At 51.3% G+C, this 18,220-nt stretch overlaps 1 protein-coding gene across 1 annotated transcript; it reads right to left on the bottom strand.

Annotated features, from left to right (window-relative positions):
• Positions 1-1,211: 1,211 nt before the first annotated feature.
• Positions 1,212-17,155, bottom strand: LMAN2 (lectin, mannose binding 2). Its single transcript, XM_010946196.3, has 8 exons — positions 16,791-17,155; positions 16,504-16,622; positions 7,170-7,287; positions 6,478-6,557; positions 6,179-6,340; positions 5,982-6,096; positions 3,085-3,204; positions 1,212-1,895 (listed from the first exon to the last, which is right to left on the bottom strand). The coding sequence occupies exons 1-8, from the start codon at positions 16,984-16,986 to the stop codon at positions 1,735-1,737; spliced, it is 1,071 nt and encodes a 356-aa protein (XP_010944498.2). The 5' UTR covers positions 16,987-17,155; the 3' UTR covers positions 1,212-1,734.
• Positions 17,156-18,220: the final 1,065 nt, after the last annotated feature.

The raw sequence follows: 18,220 nt of genomic DNA, 5'->3' as shown, positions 1-18,220 counted from the left end.
CCGCCCTTGCCTGGCCCCACCGACTTCTTAAACTGGAGAAAAGAGCCAGGATCACTTTCATTCTCCAGGTGACTTTAACATACAGCCAGGGGTGAGACCCACTCAACCCAAGATGCCGCCTTGCCCAGTTCAGGGATTCAGGAGAAACCAGGTATGGCGAGTGTGGTGCTGATGGCACGGTTGTTGCAGCCGCGGAGGGTTCCAGACCCCAGGCCTTGCTGTGCGGGTCGGCGGACACGGCGCTCCCCTCCAGGGAGACGGGCCGGGAGGCGGGAGCCACCTGCCCTAGTGGGATCCTCGCATCCATGTTAAGTGGCGGGGAGTGAAGTGAGTTAGTCCATGTCAACCGCTCGCAACCACACTTGGCCCGTAGAAGGCACTCAGTGTTAGCTACTTTCTGAGTAAAGAAACTGTTTCGAGGGAAGTGCTCAATCAAATATTTCAGTCAGGAGGATCATGCTTAATTACTCTTACGGCTTCATGAACAGGCTCCCAGACTCGCGTGAGGGAAACGCAGCCCAGAGGAGCCTGGGAACAGTCCCTTCATGTCTAACCTGGATGCACACAGGGGACGGCGCGAGGGACGGGAGACGGGTAAGGGTAGATGGGTGAAGCGCTCTGGGGAGCGAGCCTGGGAGACAGAGGGGACGGTAGGCCCTCCCGCCTCACCCCATCTCCTACACTGTCTGTTTTACAGCGAGAACCCAGCTGACACCAGCTGACACCGGCAGCTACAGAAAGCCCAGCCACACCAGGAGGTGAGGGGCTGCTTTTGCTTTAAGACGGGGTCCCGGTGACGAGTCACTGCAAAGATGCTTGAGGGAACCCAGTCCCAAGACCAGCCCGGATGGGAGTGCCACTGCCGACCCCAACCTGCCCCTGCAGCCGCAGCCCCTCCCAGGGCCCCCAGAGTTCCCCTGGGGGGAGGTCAGTCCTCCACGTGAGACCCACATCCTCCCCACGGGATCCCTCCACACGGAGCGCGTGGGGACAGGGCAGGTCCTGTCCCCACGACGCCACCCGCTGTGTGACACTGGGCGAGTTAGGCTTGACCTCCGAGAGCTGTGATTCCCCAGCTGGGAAATGGGGACCACAGCACCTGCTCCTGGAGGCTGTGCCACAGGCCTGAGGGGACCAGGCCAGGAGCTGGAATGCACGGCCGGCGGGGAGTCACCTGAAGGAAAGCAAGCCTCTGAGGACAGTCACTCAGCTGAGGTTGGTTATTTCACTTTATTTAACAAACGGTCACACTCTGCGCCCCACCTCACTGCTCCTCCAGCCGCGATGGAGGGTCCGCCTCGGGAAGGAGCTGGAGGATGAACAGGAAGGGGCCCAGGCTCCCCAGTCGGCCTCCTCTTCTGCCACACACAGCACACAGCACAGAACAAAATCACAGCTCGTGTCCTCAGGCACCCACCCCAGCGTGGGCTGGGGGCCTCCAGTGTTCACCAGCCTCCTGCCGGGTCCCGGCCCAGCTCCGGGCACAGACCCCTTGCTCCAGAGGGGCCGGCAGCCACCCAGGGCCTCCGCCCCCCTGGCTGTGGGGCTGTCAACCCCTCACTCCCCAGCCCTGCAGCCTGTCCCCACTGGGCAAGAAGCAAAATGTATGAAAATACTTTAATTATTTCTTTGAAATGGTTAAGAAATAAGGTCGTCTGGTTTTTCTTTTACAATCCTAGTAAAAAATAGTTCACATCAGCGCCGGGGCCCTTCCCCGAGCCGAGTGCCGGCCGCTCAGTAGAAACGCTTGTTCCGCTCCTGCCGCTTCTGGAACACCACGGCGCCCACCACGGCGCACACGATGATGCCCAGCAGCGCGCACAGCAGCAGGAGGAACACCCGCCACCCGGTCAGCGGCCCGCTGCGGAAGTTCCCCGTCGGGTCGTCCACGTTGTCTGAGGGAGGGCAAAAGGGGGAATGAGAGGCCCGGTGGGCTCCCCGGAGACGGGGAGCAGCCAGCGGCCCGGTGAGGCCCCACACCCACCCCGCGGAGAAGCAGCGGCCTGCGACACCGCACCGGTGAGACGCCGGGTGTGGGCAGAGGGATGAGCTCCTGGGGGCCTCGGTCCCAGGGACTGAGGCCCCCAGGGATTGAGGCCTGGGGTACCTTCTGCTGTAATTAGCTGGTGAACACTGGACTCCCGGGCTCTCCCTGAAAGCCTGGGTCTGCCTGAGGTGGCCCCAGGACCTGCCTTCACAAGCCCACCCTCGCCCCGGTGCAGGGGTCTGAGGTCCCTGAGAGACATGGCCCTGGCCAGAGGCGGCCCTCCCTCACACCTGGATGCATTTAGTGGCTCCGAGGGGGGTCTCCCAGGCCCTGGGCCCCCAACCTCCATCCTTCTGCTTTGACCCTCTCTACCCAGTGGGTCTGTGAGTCTGAAAACGAGTTACCCCCTGCCCGGCTAGCCACATGGGGCTGCTTGGTGGGTTGAACACAAGATGTCTCTGGAAGTCCTCGGCAGCAGAAAGCCTTCTACCAGAGGTTGCAAAACGGTGGTCTATGGTAGGATTTGTTTGGTCCCCAAAACGTTTAAAAGCAACTTGAATTTTTAAAACGTGGGCTGTCAAGTAAAATGTTGGGCTCCACGGGCTCCATCACCCGCCAGGCCCACACACGTGACTTCGGGATCCTGGGTAGACGACTCCCCCACACACAGCGGCCTCATCTCCCCCACGAGAACCCTCGCTCTGTGAGGACGGAGTGGTGGCTGATTAGAGCCCTGGGAAGAGCTCAGGCTTGGGGTTTTGCCACATCCCACCTTTTTAACCTCTTCTAGCTGAGGAAGCCTGAGGGATCAGCACCCCCAGCAGCGGCAGGACCTACTTCCAAGTTGTTCACTGAGGCCATGCACGCATGGAATCCGAGCGCCTCGCGCCCCCCCACACCAACAAACTGCCCCTCTGGCTTCACTGGCCGCTATCCCAGCACCAGGCGCAGGGGACACAGACGCCAGGTGCTCACGCCTTCTCGTGAGCCCGGTTTGCTGAGCCGAGGGCCTAGCTGGACCAGGGAAGGGCAGAGGGACCGCAGGCACTGGCCCAAGCCAGCCCAGGCCCCAGCCGAGAGGGCCTGGGCACGCCTACCTTTGGGCGACTTGAGGAAGTTGACGCTGGGCTCGATCTTGGTCCAGTCGATGCTCTCCTCATCGGGCGTGTGCTCCACCATCAGCTGGAACAACTTCATGGAGATGATGTCGTGATTGTCTGCAGAACGGAGTCAGCCCGTAAGGGGCCTGGGGCCGCCTCAGGGCACGTGGTCCCGGCCCCCCAGCCCCCACCACACGAAGTGGCCACGTCCCCTGGGGAGAACCCAGCAGCCCCCAGCAGGCAGGGGCTGGAATATTTCCAGAGCTCAGCAGTAAAAACCTGGAAGAAGGCACAGTGGAGAGGAAAAAGCGTAGGTTACACAATCAAACTCACTGGGTCTAATCCTAGCTCCGCGGTCTCTATGAGGCTTAGTTTGTAAATGGGGGTGATAATCTCCAGCCTGCGTGGTTATCGAGGCCCGTAAATGAGAAAGCACATAGAAGGCAGAGGGCGTCCTGCCTGCAGACGGTGTGTCCTTGCAAACAGGACCAGATAAGGACCTACACATTGCTCTAAGGCTGGTTGAGAAACCTGATCCTCCCAAGCGCAGGCAGCCGTCAGATGTTCCCGTCACAGATACCCAAGTACAGGATGCAACCCCAAGACCTGGCAGCCAGCTGAGAGCTGGGCACTGATACACCATCAGCAACCGTAGCTGAGGAGACTTGGGAAAGGCCTCGGTCCAATCAGCACGGGCAGGAGGGAGCCTCTGCTTGACACTGACGGTAACTGATCAGCCCATTTTTGAGACAGGGAGGTTGAAGCTCAGAGCCAATAGGAGCGTCCTGGTCAGCCTGACTCCAGCTATCAGCTCAGCTAACTGACAGGAATCTGAGGAAAGGCCCGGAAAAGGGAGAGCTTAAAGAGCAAAGACCTGGCAGCCGGGTCGTGCAGGGCAGAGCCCAGCGGTACCAGACGGCCCAGTGTGTGCAGCCCCCAGAAGTGCTGGGAAAAGCACGGATGCTGGGGTCAGACTGCAGGTCCCATCAAGCTCTGGCGCTTCCTGGATGTGGGAACTGGACGAGATCCCTTCAACGTCCGGATGCCCAACGGTCTCAGTTGTGTAAAAGGGGAGAGAGACCGCTACCTATCTAAGAACACACGAAGCGACCTTCCCCACGCGATGCCCGCAAGGAGGCCAACATGCACAGCCTGTGACTAACGGCCAGACACCACTACATGCACGGCCCCCGCCATCACCCTTCCTGGCCTCTCCAAACAGCCTTAGAGAACAGAGAACGCCCACCTGCCACAGACCTGGCTCTGTTCCCAGAACCTTCTCATGACCCACACTGAAACCTGGTCAGATGGAATCCCAGGTAACCCGGGGAGGGGCTGCAGTGGATCCACAGATGGGACAAGACTGGCCAAAAGCTGGTAACGAATGACACCAGGGAACAGCAACGAGGGGCCTACCACACCATTCTCCCCTCTTCTGCGCATACAACTGGGATTTCCATATTACAAACTTTAAAACAAAACCCCTGAACAATAGACACTGGGGTCCAAGTGGACCCAGACACTTCCCAGGTGAGGGGGAAGGTCCTGGATGGCTCACAGGCCCTGGAAACATCTATCCTGACAACAAACAAGCCCTCTGTCTGGTCCTCCACGTTGTTTCCCAGCTCTGGGTGTCAGAAGCTGTCCCTGGGCCTGGTGCCTTCTGAGGGCCCTGAGAAGGGACCGAAGACCAAGGCCAAGGGCCACCATCAAGTGCCACCCAGGCCTGGTGGCCCAGCGCAGGCAGGCAGCACCCCAATGCTTACAGCGCTTGCCGAGGGCCAGACAAGACAGAGCCCTGACACTATTGTGCTTATGATTCAGTGAGAGGGACAGAGACAATGAAATAAACTACATGACAGACTCCAGGATGGTTAAGTGCCATGAGGAGAAATAAAGCTGGGAAAGGTGACAGTACGTGTGCAGGGGACTGGGTGTGTGTGCAACTTTAGATGAGGGGATCTGGGAAGGCCCCACTGAGGAAGTGACATCTAAGTAAGACCTCGAGAAGCCAAGGGTGAGATGCAAGCACAGGGGCCTGAAGCAAGAGGGCAGTGGTGGGTCTGAAGAGTGGCTGGCGGCAGTGTCACCAGGGAGCAGGGAGTAGTGAGTCGGAGGGGCAGGGTAGGGAGGTGCCAGCACACAGGGCCTGGCAGACCACCGCTGCGACGGATGGTGGCCCTGACTCTGGGTGAGGCGGGAGGAGCAGCATTAATGGGTTGGCTCTGCTGCTGTATTGGGGCTGCTGTGGAAGGAGGGGACCCTCGGGAGACTCCTGCAGTCACCCAAGGGATGGAGGACAGTGGCCTGGACCTGCTGGCAGTAAAGGAGGGGTGAGAAGTGGTCTGCTGCAGGGTGAGGACAAAACCAGCAGGACCCACCAACGGATGGGAAGCAGCATGTGAGAGAAAAAGCAGAGGCCGGAATGACACAAGTTTTTTTTTTTTAATGGTGGTACTGGGGATTGAACCCAGGACCTTGTGCACGCTAAGCAGGCGCTCTGCTGCTGAGATGTACCCTTCCCGATACCGAGGTGTTGGGACCCGAGCAACTACAAGGACAGAGGTGCGTTTCTGTCTCCAGCTGTGGGCATGTGACGGCTGAGAGGCCAGCTGGGCACTGGGCAGAGATGCTGTTGGTGATACGGGTCTGGAGATGGAAATCTGGGGGTCTACTGCGTCCAGATTCAAAGTCCCCTAGCTCCCAGATGATGGAGAGGGAAGATGGCCAAGGGACTGCTCACGGAGATGGGAAGTGGGGGGAAGAAAACCAGGCGAGTGTGGAACCAAGTGAAGGAAGGTCAAGGAGGAAGGGGATGAGCCGCGTCACACGCCCTGACAGACCAGGGAAGGTTGGGACTGAGACGTGACACCCTGCTCAGCCCACACACTCACCCGACAGGTCACCGGTGCCAGCCGAGGCGCCGAAGTAGTAGCCGGTGGGCAGGCGCACGCCCGTGATGTCGATGCAGTTCTTCCACTCGTTCTTGTCCTCCAGGTCTGTCATCACCTGCGGCCAGCCAGCAGGTCAAGCGCGGCCCAGGCCGCCCCCCCCCCGAGCCCCCGCAGAGCTGCCCCTCACGCCTGCTCACCGTCAGGCGGCCCCGGGAGTAGCGCACAGCCAGGAAGGTGTCATGACCGCGGTTGCGGAAGTCAGCTGTGCAGCCCGCCAGCTCGGTCCAGCGGCCGTCCTTGCTGTGGTCGTAGGACAGGGAGCCGTTGTTCACCATCACCGAGATGTACGGGAACACGCGCTGAGACAGGACACCGGTTACTCCGCGGCCAGCCCGGCCCGCGGGGGGCCCAGGGCCACCACCACCCCGATCCCTGGAGGTGCCCTTCAGGGCCAGGAAGAAGCCCCGTCCTGCTCTGCGGGGCAGCAGGCGCCTACCTCTGTGGTCTCATCGTTGGGGTACGTGTCCAGGAAGATGGCTAAGCCGTGGAAGTTGTCTTTGCTTCCAAACACAGGCCCTGGAATTAGAAGATGTTCCTGTAATGGGAGACACTGGAGCTGTCCCATGGGGACCTGAAGGACAAAGTGATGCTAGGGTGGGTAGAGCCAAGATAGGCTGATCCGTGGTGGTTCTCCCAGGAGAGAGAAGGGGTTTTGGAGTGGGTGTGGGGTGGGGCCTGGGGGGCGGTCTCAGAGAGGACTCAAGTTTGAAGCCTGAGGTATCAGGGAACAGCAGCTGCCCATGTGCTCCAAGGTGGCAGGTGACAATAGGCCATGCAGGGAAGGACCACCTCCTAACCTAGGGGTCACCAACTTTCTGTCCAAGGCCAGAGAGGAAACATTTTAGGCTTCATGGGCCACATATGGTCTCTGTCACACAGTCTTCCTTGTTTTTGCTTTTTTAAAATGGTAAAAATACCATTAGCTGGTGTAGACCACAGACCACAAGGGGGCACAGAGTTGAGCTGCAGGGCTGTCTTCTAAAGGGACATCCCCCCAGCCGTCCCCAGGGCCCGGGGTTCCTCGAAGAGGAGCAGCAGCACCCTAGCACCCTAACGGGGGGGGGGGGAGAGTGGAGGATGGAGGATCCTTGGCCGCAGGCGCTGCCACGTGCGTGAGCACCACCCTACCTGGCACCAGGCGGTCCCGGGTGTACCACAAGGCGATGCCGTCTCCGTGGAGATTCTTCTTCCCTGCACCATGGACTTTGAAGTGGACGTGCATCTCCCAGTCCTTGAGGAAGCAAGGCTAGAGGGAGAACAGAGAGGACTGCTCAGAGCACAGGCCCTGCCCCCAAGGAGACTGGGCACTAGGAACAGGGCCAGGCAGCAGGGACAGAAGTGCCACTGACCAGCAGACCCCCTAGTGTTTTCAGGAAGAAGGGAGGGGGCTGCTGGGCTTCGCAGGTTGCGGGGGGGAGGCCACACGGTGTCCCAAGGCTGCCCAGGCCCAGACTCCGCCCACCCCCGCCCCAGTCGTCTCCTGGGCGGGTTCTCACTTTCTCACACTTTCCCAACACCAGCCAAACCCGTTAGCCCTGTTTTCTCTCCAACCCCACCGCTCCTGCCCTGCGAGCTTGTGGAAGGGTCACTACCCCTACTTGTCACATATTTTACTAAAAAGAAAACACATTCAGAGACAAAACAACTTGTCCACAGCAGGTTAAGTGGATGATCCCGGTTCACACCCAGGACTGTCTGACTCAGAAGCTCATCTATTGTCTACACCGCACGTGGACTCAGGCCTGTAACACAAACTGCACCAACTCCTTTCTGGCCTCCCACCCCCACTGTCTTCCCTCCTAACCAACCTTCCGCACTGAGGGACTCAACCCAGGTCTGGCTGACTCCAAACCCCCAGCTCTCAGCCAGCACACCTCCTGCTTCCTGCAGGCTCAGCCCAGCCCCAGGGCGGCGGCGGCAGCATCAGGGCCGGGGGCTGGGTCAGCTCCGGGGCCTCGGGCTAATGGGATGTGAGGGAAGGCAGCGGATTCCCAGCAGCCAGGAACACCAGGTGCAGAGCTGGGCCCGGCTCACAGCTAGAAGGGCCTGGCCCTCCCTACCAGGAAGTTGTTTGTGAAAACTATGGTGTCGACACACACTTGGATGACAAGCCACTGAGGGGACGTCTGCAGACAGGGCTGTGAGCAGGTATCAAAGGCCCATCAGATACTCCTGACTTTTTGGATTGGCAACTCTTAAAGAGACCATTAACAGCAACGCAGACAAGGAAGGAGAGGAACACGCGGCCCGACGGCCTGGGGCACTGCGGGTGCTCCTATTTCCTGGGGGGCAGTTTGGCTGCTGCAGCTGTTTAACACAATGAGGCACGTCAAGACCAAGAAGTCAGAGACACCGAGAAAGGGCAGGTAAGCTGCAAAACAGTATCAGTGCTATGTTCTCATTTTTGAAAGAGAAAGGAAAAAAATGAAAGGAACAAGAGCCAACGTTACTGACGGCTGACTCTGGGAGGGGAATGTTTATTTTCTATGTGTGAGTCCTCCATGTTGAACGTATTACTCCTATAATCAGAAAAAATTCAAATAAAAACCAAACGTTCTCTGTCCCACCATGGGTGATCTGGCTTGTGCATCACTGATTTTTCAGATTCACTGTTCCAGGTCTGGGCACCAGGAAGGCAGGTGAGGAGACCCAGCCCCTGAGGACACAGGGTTAGGACCTGCATGACAGCCTGCTGCACACAGTGTGACGTCAGCCTTCCCGGTTCTCGACAGCTCACTGGCTCTGGGAGACCCCACAGATTCTGGAGGGGGCAGCTGCGAGGTGATGACAACCAGCTCTCAAGGACAGATGGACAAGGAATCGGAGACCAAGACCCACTGAGGTGGGGGAATGCCTGGTGAAGCAGTCTTGATTGGGTTGAGACCACAAAGACTACAACCCAAAAGTAAGAATGAATGAGAAAGGCCCTCCCAGGGGCTGCAGCGCAGCTCTGAGTCCTCACAATCCCTGAAATCAGACCAAACAGACTCACCTAGGCCTCACATTTTTTAACAAAACGTCTTACAAACACAGTATTTGGTGCACAATCAAAAATACCAGGAATCAAAGAGACAAGATACGAACAAAAAACAGAGAAAGGTAGGAAGGAAGAAACATAGGCAGGTAGGGAAGAAGGGAGGCCAAGAGGAACTCCAGATATTGGCCTTTCAAATAACTAGTTCACTGTATTCAAGGAGGTAAAAGATCAAGAATTTCAGTAGTAACTGAAATTTTCAAAAATCACACTAAAAAAATACAATGTAATGAATAGGTTTCATCACAGATTAAAAATAGATGAAAAGAGAATTAGTGAACTCAAGTCTAGTCAGATTAAAATACTCAAAATGAAGCAGAGAAAACAAAATCATGGTACATACAACACTGTGGGTAAGAAAGAAAGGAAAGAGAGAGGGTCCTCATTGTATATAATTGAAGTTTCAGAATGAGTAGCAAGAAAACAGGGCAAAAAAAAAAAACAAACAACATTTAAAGAGATATCTAAGCACTTAATGATTTAAAGACATTATGCCACACATCTTAAGTCTTACTAACAAAAGGAGACAAATAAAAAGAATATCATAACTAAGTACATTAAAAAGAGAGGAAGGGAGAAAAAAAAAATCAAAACAAAGCAAAAGAACCCCAGATACTCTTAAAAGCAACCAGAAGGGAAAAAAGACAGATGACCTTCAAAAGAGCTACAATTAGCCTAACACCAGAATTCTCAACAGAACCACTAGGAGTAAAAAGGCAACAGACTGATACATTTGGAGTTGAAAGGAGCTAACAATCAACACAGACTTTTATACTTAGCAGATGTACCCTTCAAGAAGGAAGGTGCTCTCTGGGCTCGGACCCAGTTTCCACCAACGTGGCTAAATGCGCTGAGGTCGGGACCGTCCGTAAATACGGGCCCTGTTATGATGCCTCCCTCAGGAAGACAGGGAAGAAAACTGAAATCAGCCAGCACGCCAACCACATTTGCTCTTTCTGGGGCAAAACCAAGATGAAGAGGCGAGCTGTGGGCATCTGGCACTGTGATTCCCACGTGAAAACGGGAGCCGGTGGCACCTGGACCCACGGCACCACTTCTGCCCTCAGTACCATCCGCCATCAGAGGCCTGAAGGAACTGAAGGACCAGCGGGAGCGCCACCACGTGAAACACTGCTGGCCTAGGACGAGTAGGCTAATTTATACAACTGAAAAAAGAATGAAGGTGAAGTTAAGACATTTTCAGACAAAATCCTTAAAACGGTCTTTCATTCTTCAGGGAGAAGGAAAGTGATCCAGAACCAGACGTAAAGTCAGAGATTCAGGAAGGCAGAGCAATAAATAAAGTAAACATGAAAATAGAAATCGAAGTAAATATTTGGCTGCATAAAACAATCATGTTTTGTGTGATTCAAAACAGAAAGATAACAATGGGATAAAAGGAGTTAAAGCGTTGGAAGAACCTTGCGCTGTCCTGCACGGAGGTGAAAGTACATGTTATTAGACTTTGGTAAAACATGATGTGTGTTTTAAACTGCAGAGTAACCACTAAAATATTGGGAAACAAGCACAGAACTTTCAAGCCAGTAGATGTAAAAGTGGAATAAAAATTAACCAACCCAGAAGAAGTCAAGACCAGAGAGAACACTCAGTACAAATAGAAAGTAAATAGTCAGATGGCAGATTAAACCCAAATATATCAGTAATTTTACTAAATGTAGATAAATGCTGGTAAGGATACACAGGATCTCCCTGCATTACTTTTTATCTTTTTTTAAGTTGAAGTATAGTTGACACACAATATTATATCAGTCTCAGGTGTACCACATAGGGATTCGACATTTATACACATTATGAATTGATCACCATAGTAAGTTTAGTAACTGCCACCACAGAAAGTTATTGCAATGTTACAGACCACAGTGCCTATGCGGTACATCACATCCTTGTGACTTATTAATTTTGTAACTAAAAGTCTGTACCTCTTAATCTCTATTATTTCTTACAACTGCATGTGAATCTATATTTATCTCAAAATTAAAAGTTTTATTTAAAAAATAATACATCAAAGACTTAAAATTAAGAGCTAAGATTATAAAACTCTTAGAAGAAAACATGGGGAAAATCTTCATAACACTGGATTTAGCAATGATTTCCTGGGTGTGACACCAAAGCACAGGCAACAAAAAAACTAGGTAAACTGGACTTCATCAAAATTAAAATCTTTTACACATCATAGAACATCAAGAGAACGGAAAGATAACCGACAGAATCGCAGAAAATACTTCCAAGCCATTTACTGATAACATCCAGAATACAGAGAACTCCTAAAACTCAACAGCAAAAAACAATGCAATCCAAAAATGGGCAAAGGACTTGCATGGACATTTTTACAAATGGCTAATAAGCACAGGAAAAGTTGCTCAACATCATTAATCATTAGAAAAATGCAAATCAAAACCACAAAATTCCACTTCACATCCATTAGGATGGCTATTACCCAAAAAGTGGAAAATAAGTGTTCCAAGGGCTTGGAGAAATTGGAACCCTGGTGCAGTGCTGATGGGAATGTAAAATGGTGTAGTTACTGGGGAAAACAGCTTGGTGGGCCTCAAAATGTTAAACAGAGTGACCTTATGATCCAGCAATGCCACTTTCTAGGTACATACCAAAAGAAGTGAGAGCAGGCACTCAGACATTTGTGTATACCCATGTTCACAGCGGCACCGTTCGCAAGAGGAACTCACAAAGGTAGAAACAACCCAAGTGTCCACCAACAGATGAATGGATAAACAAAATGTGATCTGTACGTACACACGTGTGCGCACGCATGCACGCGTGCGCGAACACACACACACACACACACACAGGAATATTATTTAGCCATGAAAAGAAATGAAGCATGATGAACCTTGCAGACATTATGCTAAGTGAAGTAAGTCAGACAGACAAATATTCTATGATTCCATTTATGGGAGGCACCTAGAAGAATCAAATAAAGAGACAGAAAGCAGAACGGTGGCTATGGGGCTGTTGGGGGAGGGGTGATGGGGAGTTAGCGTGTAATGAGTTTGAGCCTGGGATGACGGAAAAGTTCTGGAGGTGGATGGTGGTGAGGTTGCACAACAAGGTCAGTGTACTTAATGCCACTGAACTGCACTCTCAAAAATGGTTAAAATGGTAAATTTTATGTCATGTATATTTTACCACAATAAAAGAAAAAGTTTGAGGAATTTTATTTTCTTTTTCATGCAGACACATATTTACAGTAATCAGATTTTTGTTGATGGCCATTATATTTTTAAATACTTTCTCAATCCAATGAGTATCCTACTGAAGAGAATAGCTTCATAAAATAAATTATTTAAAATTCATAAAAATAAACAAATAACTGTGCAAAGGCCTAATTATATGCTGTTTACAAGAGACAACTCTCAAAGACAAAGAAATGGGAAAAAGAAAAGGATAGAAAAAGATACTGCATGCAAACATAAGCAAAAACAAGCTCAAGCAGCTAGGTGTGTCAGTAATCAAGTTTAGAGGGGGACCCTTCTCCATGACAAAGGATTCCTTTTATCAGGATAATTTCAGTCTCAAAACATACAAAGCAGAAACCGACCACCTGGAAAGATAAAGACAAATGCACACAAAGAAATTTTAATACACCTCTCCTACTAACTGATAAAAATGAGGAAAAATGTCAGGAAAGATATAGAGATTTGAACGCAATCAGCAATCTTGACCTAAGGACCTAAACAGCATCCTTCACTCAACTAGCAGAATCCACATCCTTTGCAAGCACATATGGAATGTTCCCCCAAAAAGCTGATCCTCTGAAGGACCATCTACTAGTCTCAATAGATCTCCAAGCACTGAAATCACAGTCTGTCCCTTGACCATGAGGAAATTAAACCAGAGATCAGTAATAACTTAAAAAATAAAGATAACTAGAAAGCCTTCATATATTTCAAAAAAAAAAATTGAAAACAAATCTCATGTACACAAAGGTCAGCCCAGAAAGCAAGATTTCAAATGGCCTCTTTGGTGCCCAGGAGTTTTCTGTGCGTGGGAACAATGCACTCAGATAAGACCCCAAGCAGGTGCGCATGAGGTGTGCCTCCCAGCATAAGGGCAACTGTGAACAGGAAGGTCCCTGGCATGTTTGCAGGGAGATCAGTTTCAGGAAAGAGTACACACGGAAGCTGAGGACCTGGAAACCCACACCTCTAAGACTATCCAGGCCTTAGAAAGTCTCCACGTACTGCAGACAAGACTGCAGATCAGAGGATAGAAATACTACGACGACACGGACAATATAAAACCTCTGAAGGATTTGAAGCAGATGAAGTACGGGCTGGAACTGATGCAGGAGCTGCTCTGGGGGGCAGAACATAACATGGGCATCATCCTCCACCCCGGCTGCACAGCTGAGAAACCTGGGGAGCTCAGAAATCTTAATGCCCTGGCCGCCCCCTCAGGCCATCTAAATCAGAATCAATCATTTGGCAGCCACGGCCCATTTTACAGTCAGGTGGTTTCCACGTCTCGGCCTGTAACAAAGCGAATCCAACAGTCAGCTGCTACACCAAAATTTTTGATGAAAGATCACTACATGATTTGGGGTTGCTAAACCAAAGAAATTCAAAATATTGAGTGGCCCTGCAATAATGAAACCCCCGTCTCCAGCTACTATTTAAGCAGTTTCTCAGCAGTCACGTGAATTAAAACAAAGAACACCAGTCGTGTTGAAGCTTCTCAGTCTGACAATGCCGTCCATCCGGGTGGGGGTGGGGAGATGACAGCTCAATGAGACGCATTTCAATGCATGTTTACTTTTGTGTAATAATCATTCAAAAAGTGTGCAGTGCATTTCTTTTGATCAACTGTTTACCAATGATAACTATAATAATCCCAAAGAAAATATTAAAACTTAATTTCAAGCTCCCAATGAAGTTAAAAAGCTTAAATTACCCTCATTTTAGTTGCAAAGGAAATATGATGGGCTAATCAATATGAGATTTCCCAGCAATAAATACACTGCACTAGGATAAAATTCAGTGCAGGAAATGAAATAAAAATACAAGTTGGATTTTAAAAAACCTGATGTACAATTTCGGCTTATTCATCGTGTTTAAGAGTGGATATCAAACTGCTATATGTAGATTCCACTGAGTACGCTTGAGTACTGAACAATTTTATTCTAAAACAATACTTTAAATATGCTGGAAATTGCATCCTTTGCAAATATTTAAACTTATGATAAGCAATCTTGGATATCAATTCTTTTTTTTTTTGTATTTTTGTCTTGTGTGGGGTTTTTTTTTTCAGTATCAAGTCTTAAAAAGTTCAAGGGGATATATACTTTCAGACAGCACATCAGCAAAAAAATTTACAGACCATTAAAAGTTAAATAAAAAAAAAAAGCTTAAAGACCACTGCTGTAGCCTCCACACAAGACCATCTCGAGCCCAGCCCCTTGTGGCCTGCGTTCCAGCCGTCAGCCACCTGGAGCTCTAGTCAGGCTGGGCCACCCCTTGGTCCGCACCCTCCTCCCACGCCCATGCCACAGCTGGAGCTGTGTCTTATCGCTGCTTAGAAGACAGCAGGTGCTTGGGAGTGTTTGCTAACTTGATGCCTCTCCCAGGTGGAGCGAGGGAAGGGGACAAAAAAGAGAAAACTCCAGAAAGCATTTCTCCAACCCAGTGAAGGAAAAGGTGGTTCTTGAGAAACACTGGGCAGAAAATCCTAAGAGTTCCAAGCATTTCTTTCAGGAAAGAGAAGGAAACACTCCATCCAACCCTTTAGGGGAAATCTGCGGGGCCTAAAGGGAAAGGTCCTAGAGCTGAACAACCAGGTGGTGGAGGAAGACAAGGCAGTTATATTTCAGACGGTGAAAATTCGTTGGAGGCTAAGTGAAGAGACCTTTCAGCCCTGGGACATCACTGACCACCAACGACCTACAACTGTAATTAAGTGACTTGTGACGAAATCAATTTCTAACAGTTCCGGCACTACTTGTACCTCATTAAAATAAATTTTTTTTAATGCTATGCTGAGCTCATTTCCTTGAAAAATATAAGGCTGCGTTAACATTTTAAAAAATTATCTGAAACCCCTAAGACAGAATAATGCAACAGAATGTGATTCGGAGGAAACAAGGTAGTTCATGAACTCTCTGAGTGGGTGGCACTCGAGTTAGGACTTAACAGATAAGAAAGAACCAAGGAGGCCTGAAGAGCCAGGAGGCAGTGTCCCAGTGGAGGGAACAGGTGCAAAGGTCCTGAGGCAAGAAGGCAGCCAGAGAGATTGGAACAAAATTAACACAGCGAATGACTGCAGATGCCAGGCACCAGGGGCCAGACGGTCCAGACATAATGCATGTTTATCCCCTTAGAGGATTCCCCAGGCTCTGAGGATAAGGGTGAAAGCTAAAGAAAGCATCTCCAGATGCCCCTAGCAGGAAGGAGAGGAGGTGAGGGAACAGACAGATGAGGCAACACAAGGACACTCTGGGCTCTCAGAAGTCATCCTGAAGGGACCAAAAGGCAGGGTGATGGAGGAAACTAGGACACTGGCCCAAGCTTAAGCCGTGGGAAGGACTGGCATCAGGCAGGCTTGGGGAGGAGCGGGTTCTGCCCCCAATTATTCCCCTGTCACCCCTTCCTTGACCTTTCTCAGTGTGGAGTCTGTGTAGCAGCTAATCTTGGCCACTCCTTATGTATGACACGTGCGTGACACCTGAGGCTCCCTTACCTCTGCAGCAAAGGTCACAGAAAACTAAAACTGCCCACGAGTCCAGCCCCTCCACACCACTGACGACCAGACCCTCAATCAAGCACTGGGGAAGTGGGCTGAGTCTGCAAATATTTCTGAGGAGTTCCTCCACTGTCCGTACGGGGGTCAAGGGTAGTGAGCGAACTGCTGGGCTTGGAGATGAGACAGATCAGGGTTTAATTGCTGCTTATGCCATTCACCATCAATGTTAGCTCTGAATAAAGTCACGATAGCCATGAGTATCAAACAGTCTGAGAATTAAACGTAATAAGGCATGTTAAAGTCAGTGCCTAACACACAAAACACTCAATAAAGATCCCGTTCGTTTAATTTATCCCACTAATGAGAGAGTTCAGTTCACGTGGTCAACAGCTCCACTACTAACTGGCTATGTGAAAATGCCTTTGGGGAAGGCTTTTTCAACTCTTGAGTCTTAGCTTCTTAGTCAGTAAAATGGAGCTACTTCACATGGCTTTCGAAGGAATGAAGTGAGAATGGTGTACAAAGCGTCAAGCACAGCTCCGGACACGAGGTAACTCCAACAGCCATTACTTGTTATTACTGGCGTGTGACCAAGGTGGGGAAGGGGGCGGGGGACGGAGATGTAGCTTTTAAACCAAGCTCAGGTCTGGGCTGCTGAAGGCTAGCTGTAATGGCTTACTTAAGGGTCTGCCTAGTCTCTTGGAAACCACTCACCTGGTGGTTCCAGATAGAGCCCTCTTTGCTGCGCTCGTCAGGGGTCAGACGCACGTACTGGCTCGTGAGTATGGTACTGCCCTGGAAGTCCCAAAGAGGCATGGAGCTGGAACCGACCCCTGTGGGCAGAGACACGGGCACAGACAGGTGCACAAGAGGCCAGGCCAGGACTGGCTTTGCCAGAGGCAGGAAACCCGAAGAGTTGCTCTGATCAGGAGAAAGGGCACCCCTTCCCCAACCCCGACCAGCCTCTCCCTCACTGCACTCATTCCCGCCCCAGGCCTCACCTTGGTAGGGCTTGATGAGCGAATGCTCCCGCTTGAGGTGTTCACTGTTGCCGTCAGTTATATCCGCAGCCACCGGCCCCAGCAACAGGAGAAGAAGTAGAGGTGTAGTGGGGCCAGGGCCGGGGCCGGGAAGCCCAGGCCTCCCCAGGCACCGCCGGCCCCAGCCCCTGCGCCAAATACAGCCAGCCGCCGCCATTCTCCGTTCCTCTCAGCCACTTCCGTCCTAGGACTTCCGCCTTCCGGGTGTTCCATCTAATGGCCTCCGACCGGAAGCCCTCCAACTCTCAGGAACTCCCAGCAAAAGCAAATCCTCGGTGCTGATGGGACGGCGGCTTTATTTGTTGAGCAGCTCCCCATTCTAGTCAAGTACCTTGGCTGCTGCGAGGCGCCTGTCGGCCAGCCTCAGCAGTGGGTTCTTACGAGCGACAAGAGCAGCAACCAATCACGGAACAGCACGTTCGGCTTGCGGGCCAACGCGGAGCAGAGGGATGATTTGAGTCGGCGAGCAGTGCGAGGGTCGTCTGCGGAGTGGGGCATGCTGGAACTTGTAGTTTTTGTGGGCCGCTCGTGCGGGCGGGGAAGGGAATGAAGCCTTCAACAGTTTTGGCCTCTAGTCACTGGTCGCGTCCCTGGAGTAACCTTTCTCAATCCCAGGAGAAAGGAGTTCTGAACCGAAGGCGGAGACCTGAATTCCAACTCCCGCTCCGCCTAGAACTCACTGGCGAGCTTTTAGCCGTCTCCGGCTTTACCGCCCCCAGCTCCACGTCTTTGGAAATTTAGAATTCCCACAATTATTTGATGGCGTCCACTACTTCCAGTTCCTCCGACCCAGTCGGGTTTCAGCAGGAGGAGCAAACCGGGATACTGTCCCAGTGATGGTTGGGACCCATTCGGATCCAAACGATTGTAGCCCCCGCCCTGTGCAGCAAGAAGCGTCTGTGAAAGGTCCAGGAAAGCTGGCTGTGGATCATAGGTCGAAAACTGATAGCCCGCAGCCAAACAGAGCTCTTGCTGATGCTATTTAAGCAAGTGACTTAACTACTGATATTTTAATTAGGAGACAAATTCGCAGTGGAAACTCAAATTTCCAGCTTCCCAAGAAAAATTGGAAGATCCAACCACACTAAGCTCATAGGGCTACCCCCATGAAAATGCCTTCCTTTTCTAAATTAGTCTCCATTCTTAGCGGTAATTTACAGCACCTGCCTGGCCCCTCTAGCCACTTGGATTAATGACTCCTGTTACAGATCACAAGGTGGGAGAGTTGGTTCCTTGTTCCTTTACAAAGTTGCCCTTTTGAGTGAATTAACTTACTCAGGATTAAGTGTTGAGTCATCTTTTTAAAATGTGACTTTATATACAAACACAAACAAATATATATACATATGTGTATATATACACACACACATATATATGTGTATATGTAACAT

Source organism: Camelus bactrianus, chromosome 22, assembly GCF_048773025.1.
Source record: "Camelus bactrianus isolate YW-2024 breed Bactrian camel chromosome 22, ASM4877302v1, whole genome shotgun sequence".
Classification (NCBI taxonomy): domain Eukaryota; kingdom Metazoa; phylum Chordata; class Mammalia; order Artiodactyla; family Camelidae; genus Camelus; species Camelus bactrianus.
The sequence above is the reverse complement of the archived record's forward strand: the minus strand, read 5'-3'. Positions and strand labels throughout refer to the sequence as shown.

Coding starts and splice junctions, on each gene's coding strand:
- LMAN2 (XM_010946196.3), bottom strand. CDS start 16,986: ATGGCGGCGGCTGGCTGTATTTGGCGCAGGGGCTGGGGCCGGCGGTGC. Junction 6,558..7,169: donor CCGGGACCGCCTGGTGCCAG/GTAGGGTGGTGC, acceptor TTCTAATTCCAG/GGCCTGTGTTTGGAAGCAAA. Junction 1,896..3,084: donor CTTCCTCAAGTCGCCCAAAG/GTAGGCGTGCCC, acceptor GCCCTCCCTCAG/ACAACGTGGACGACCCGACG.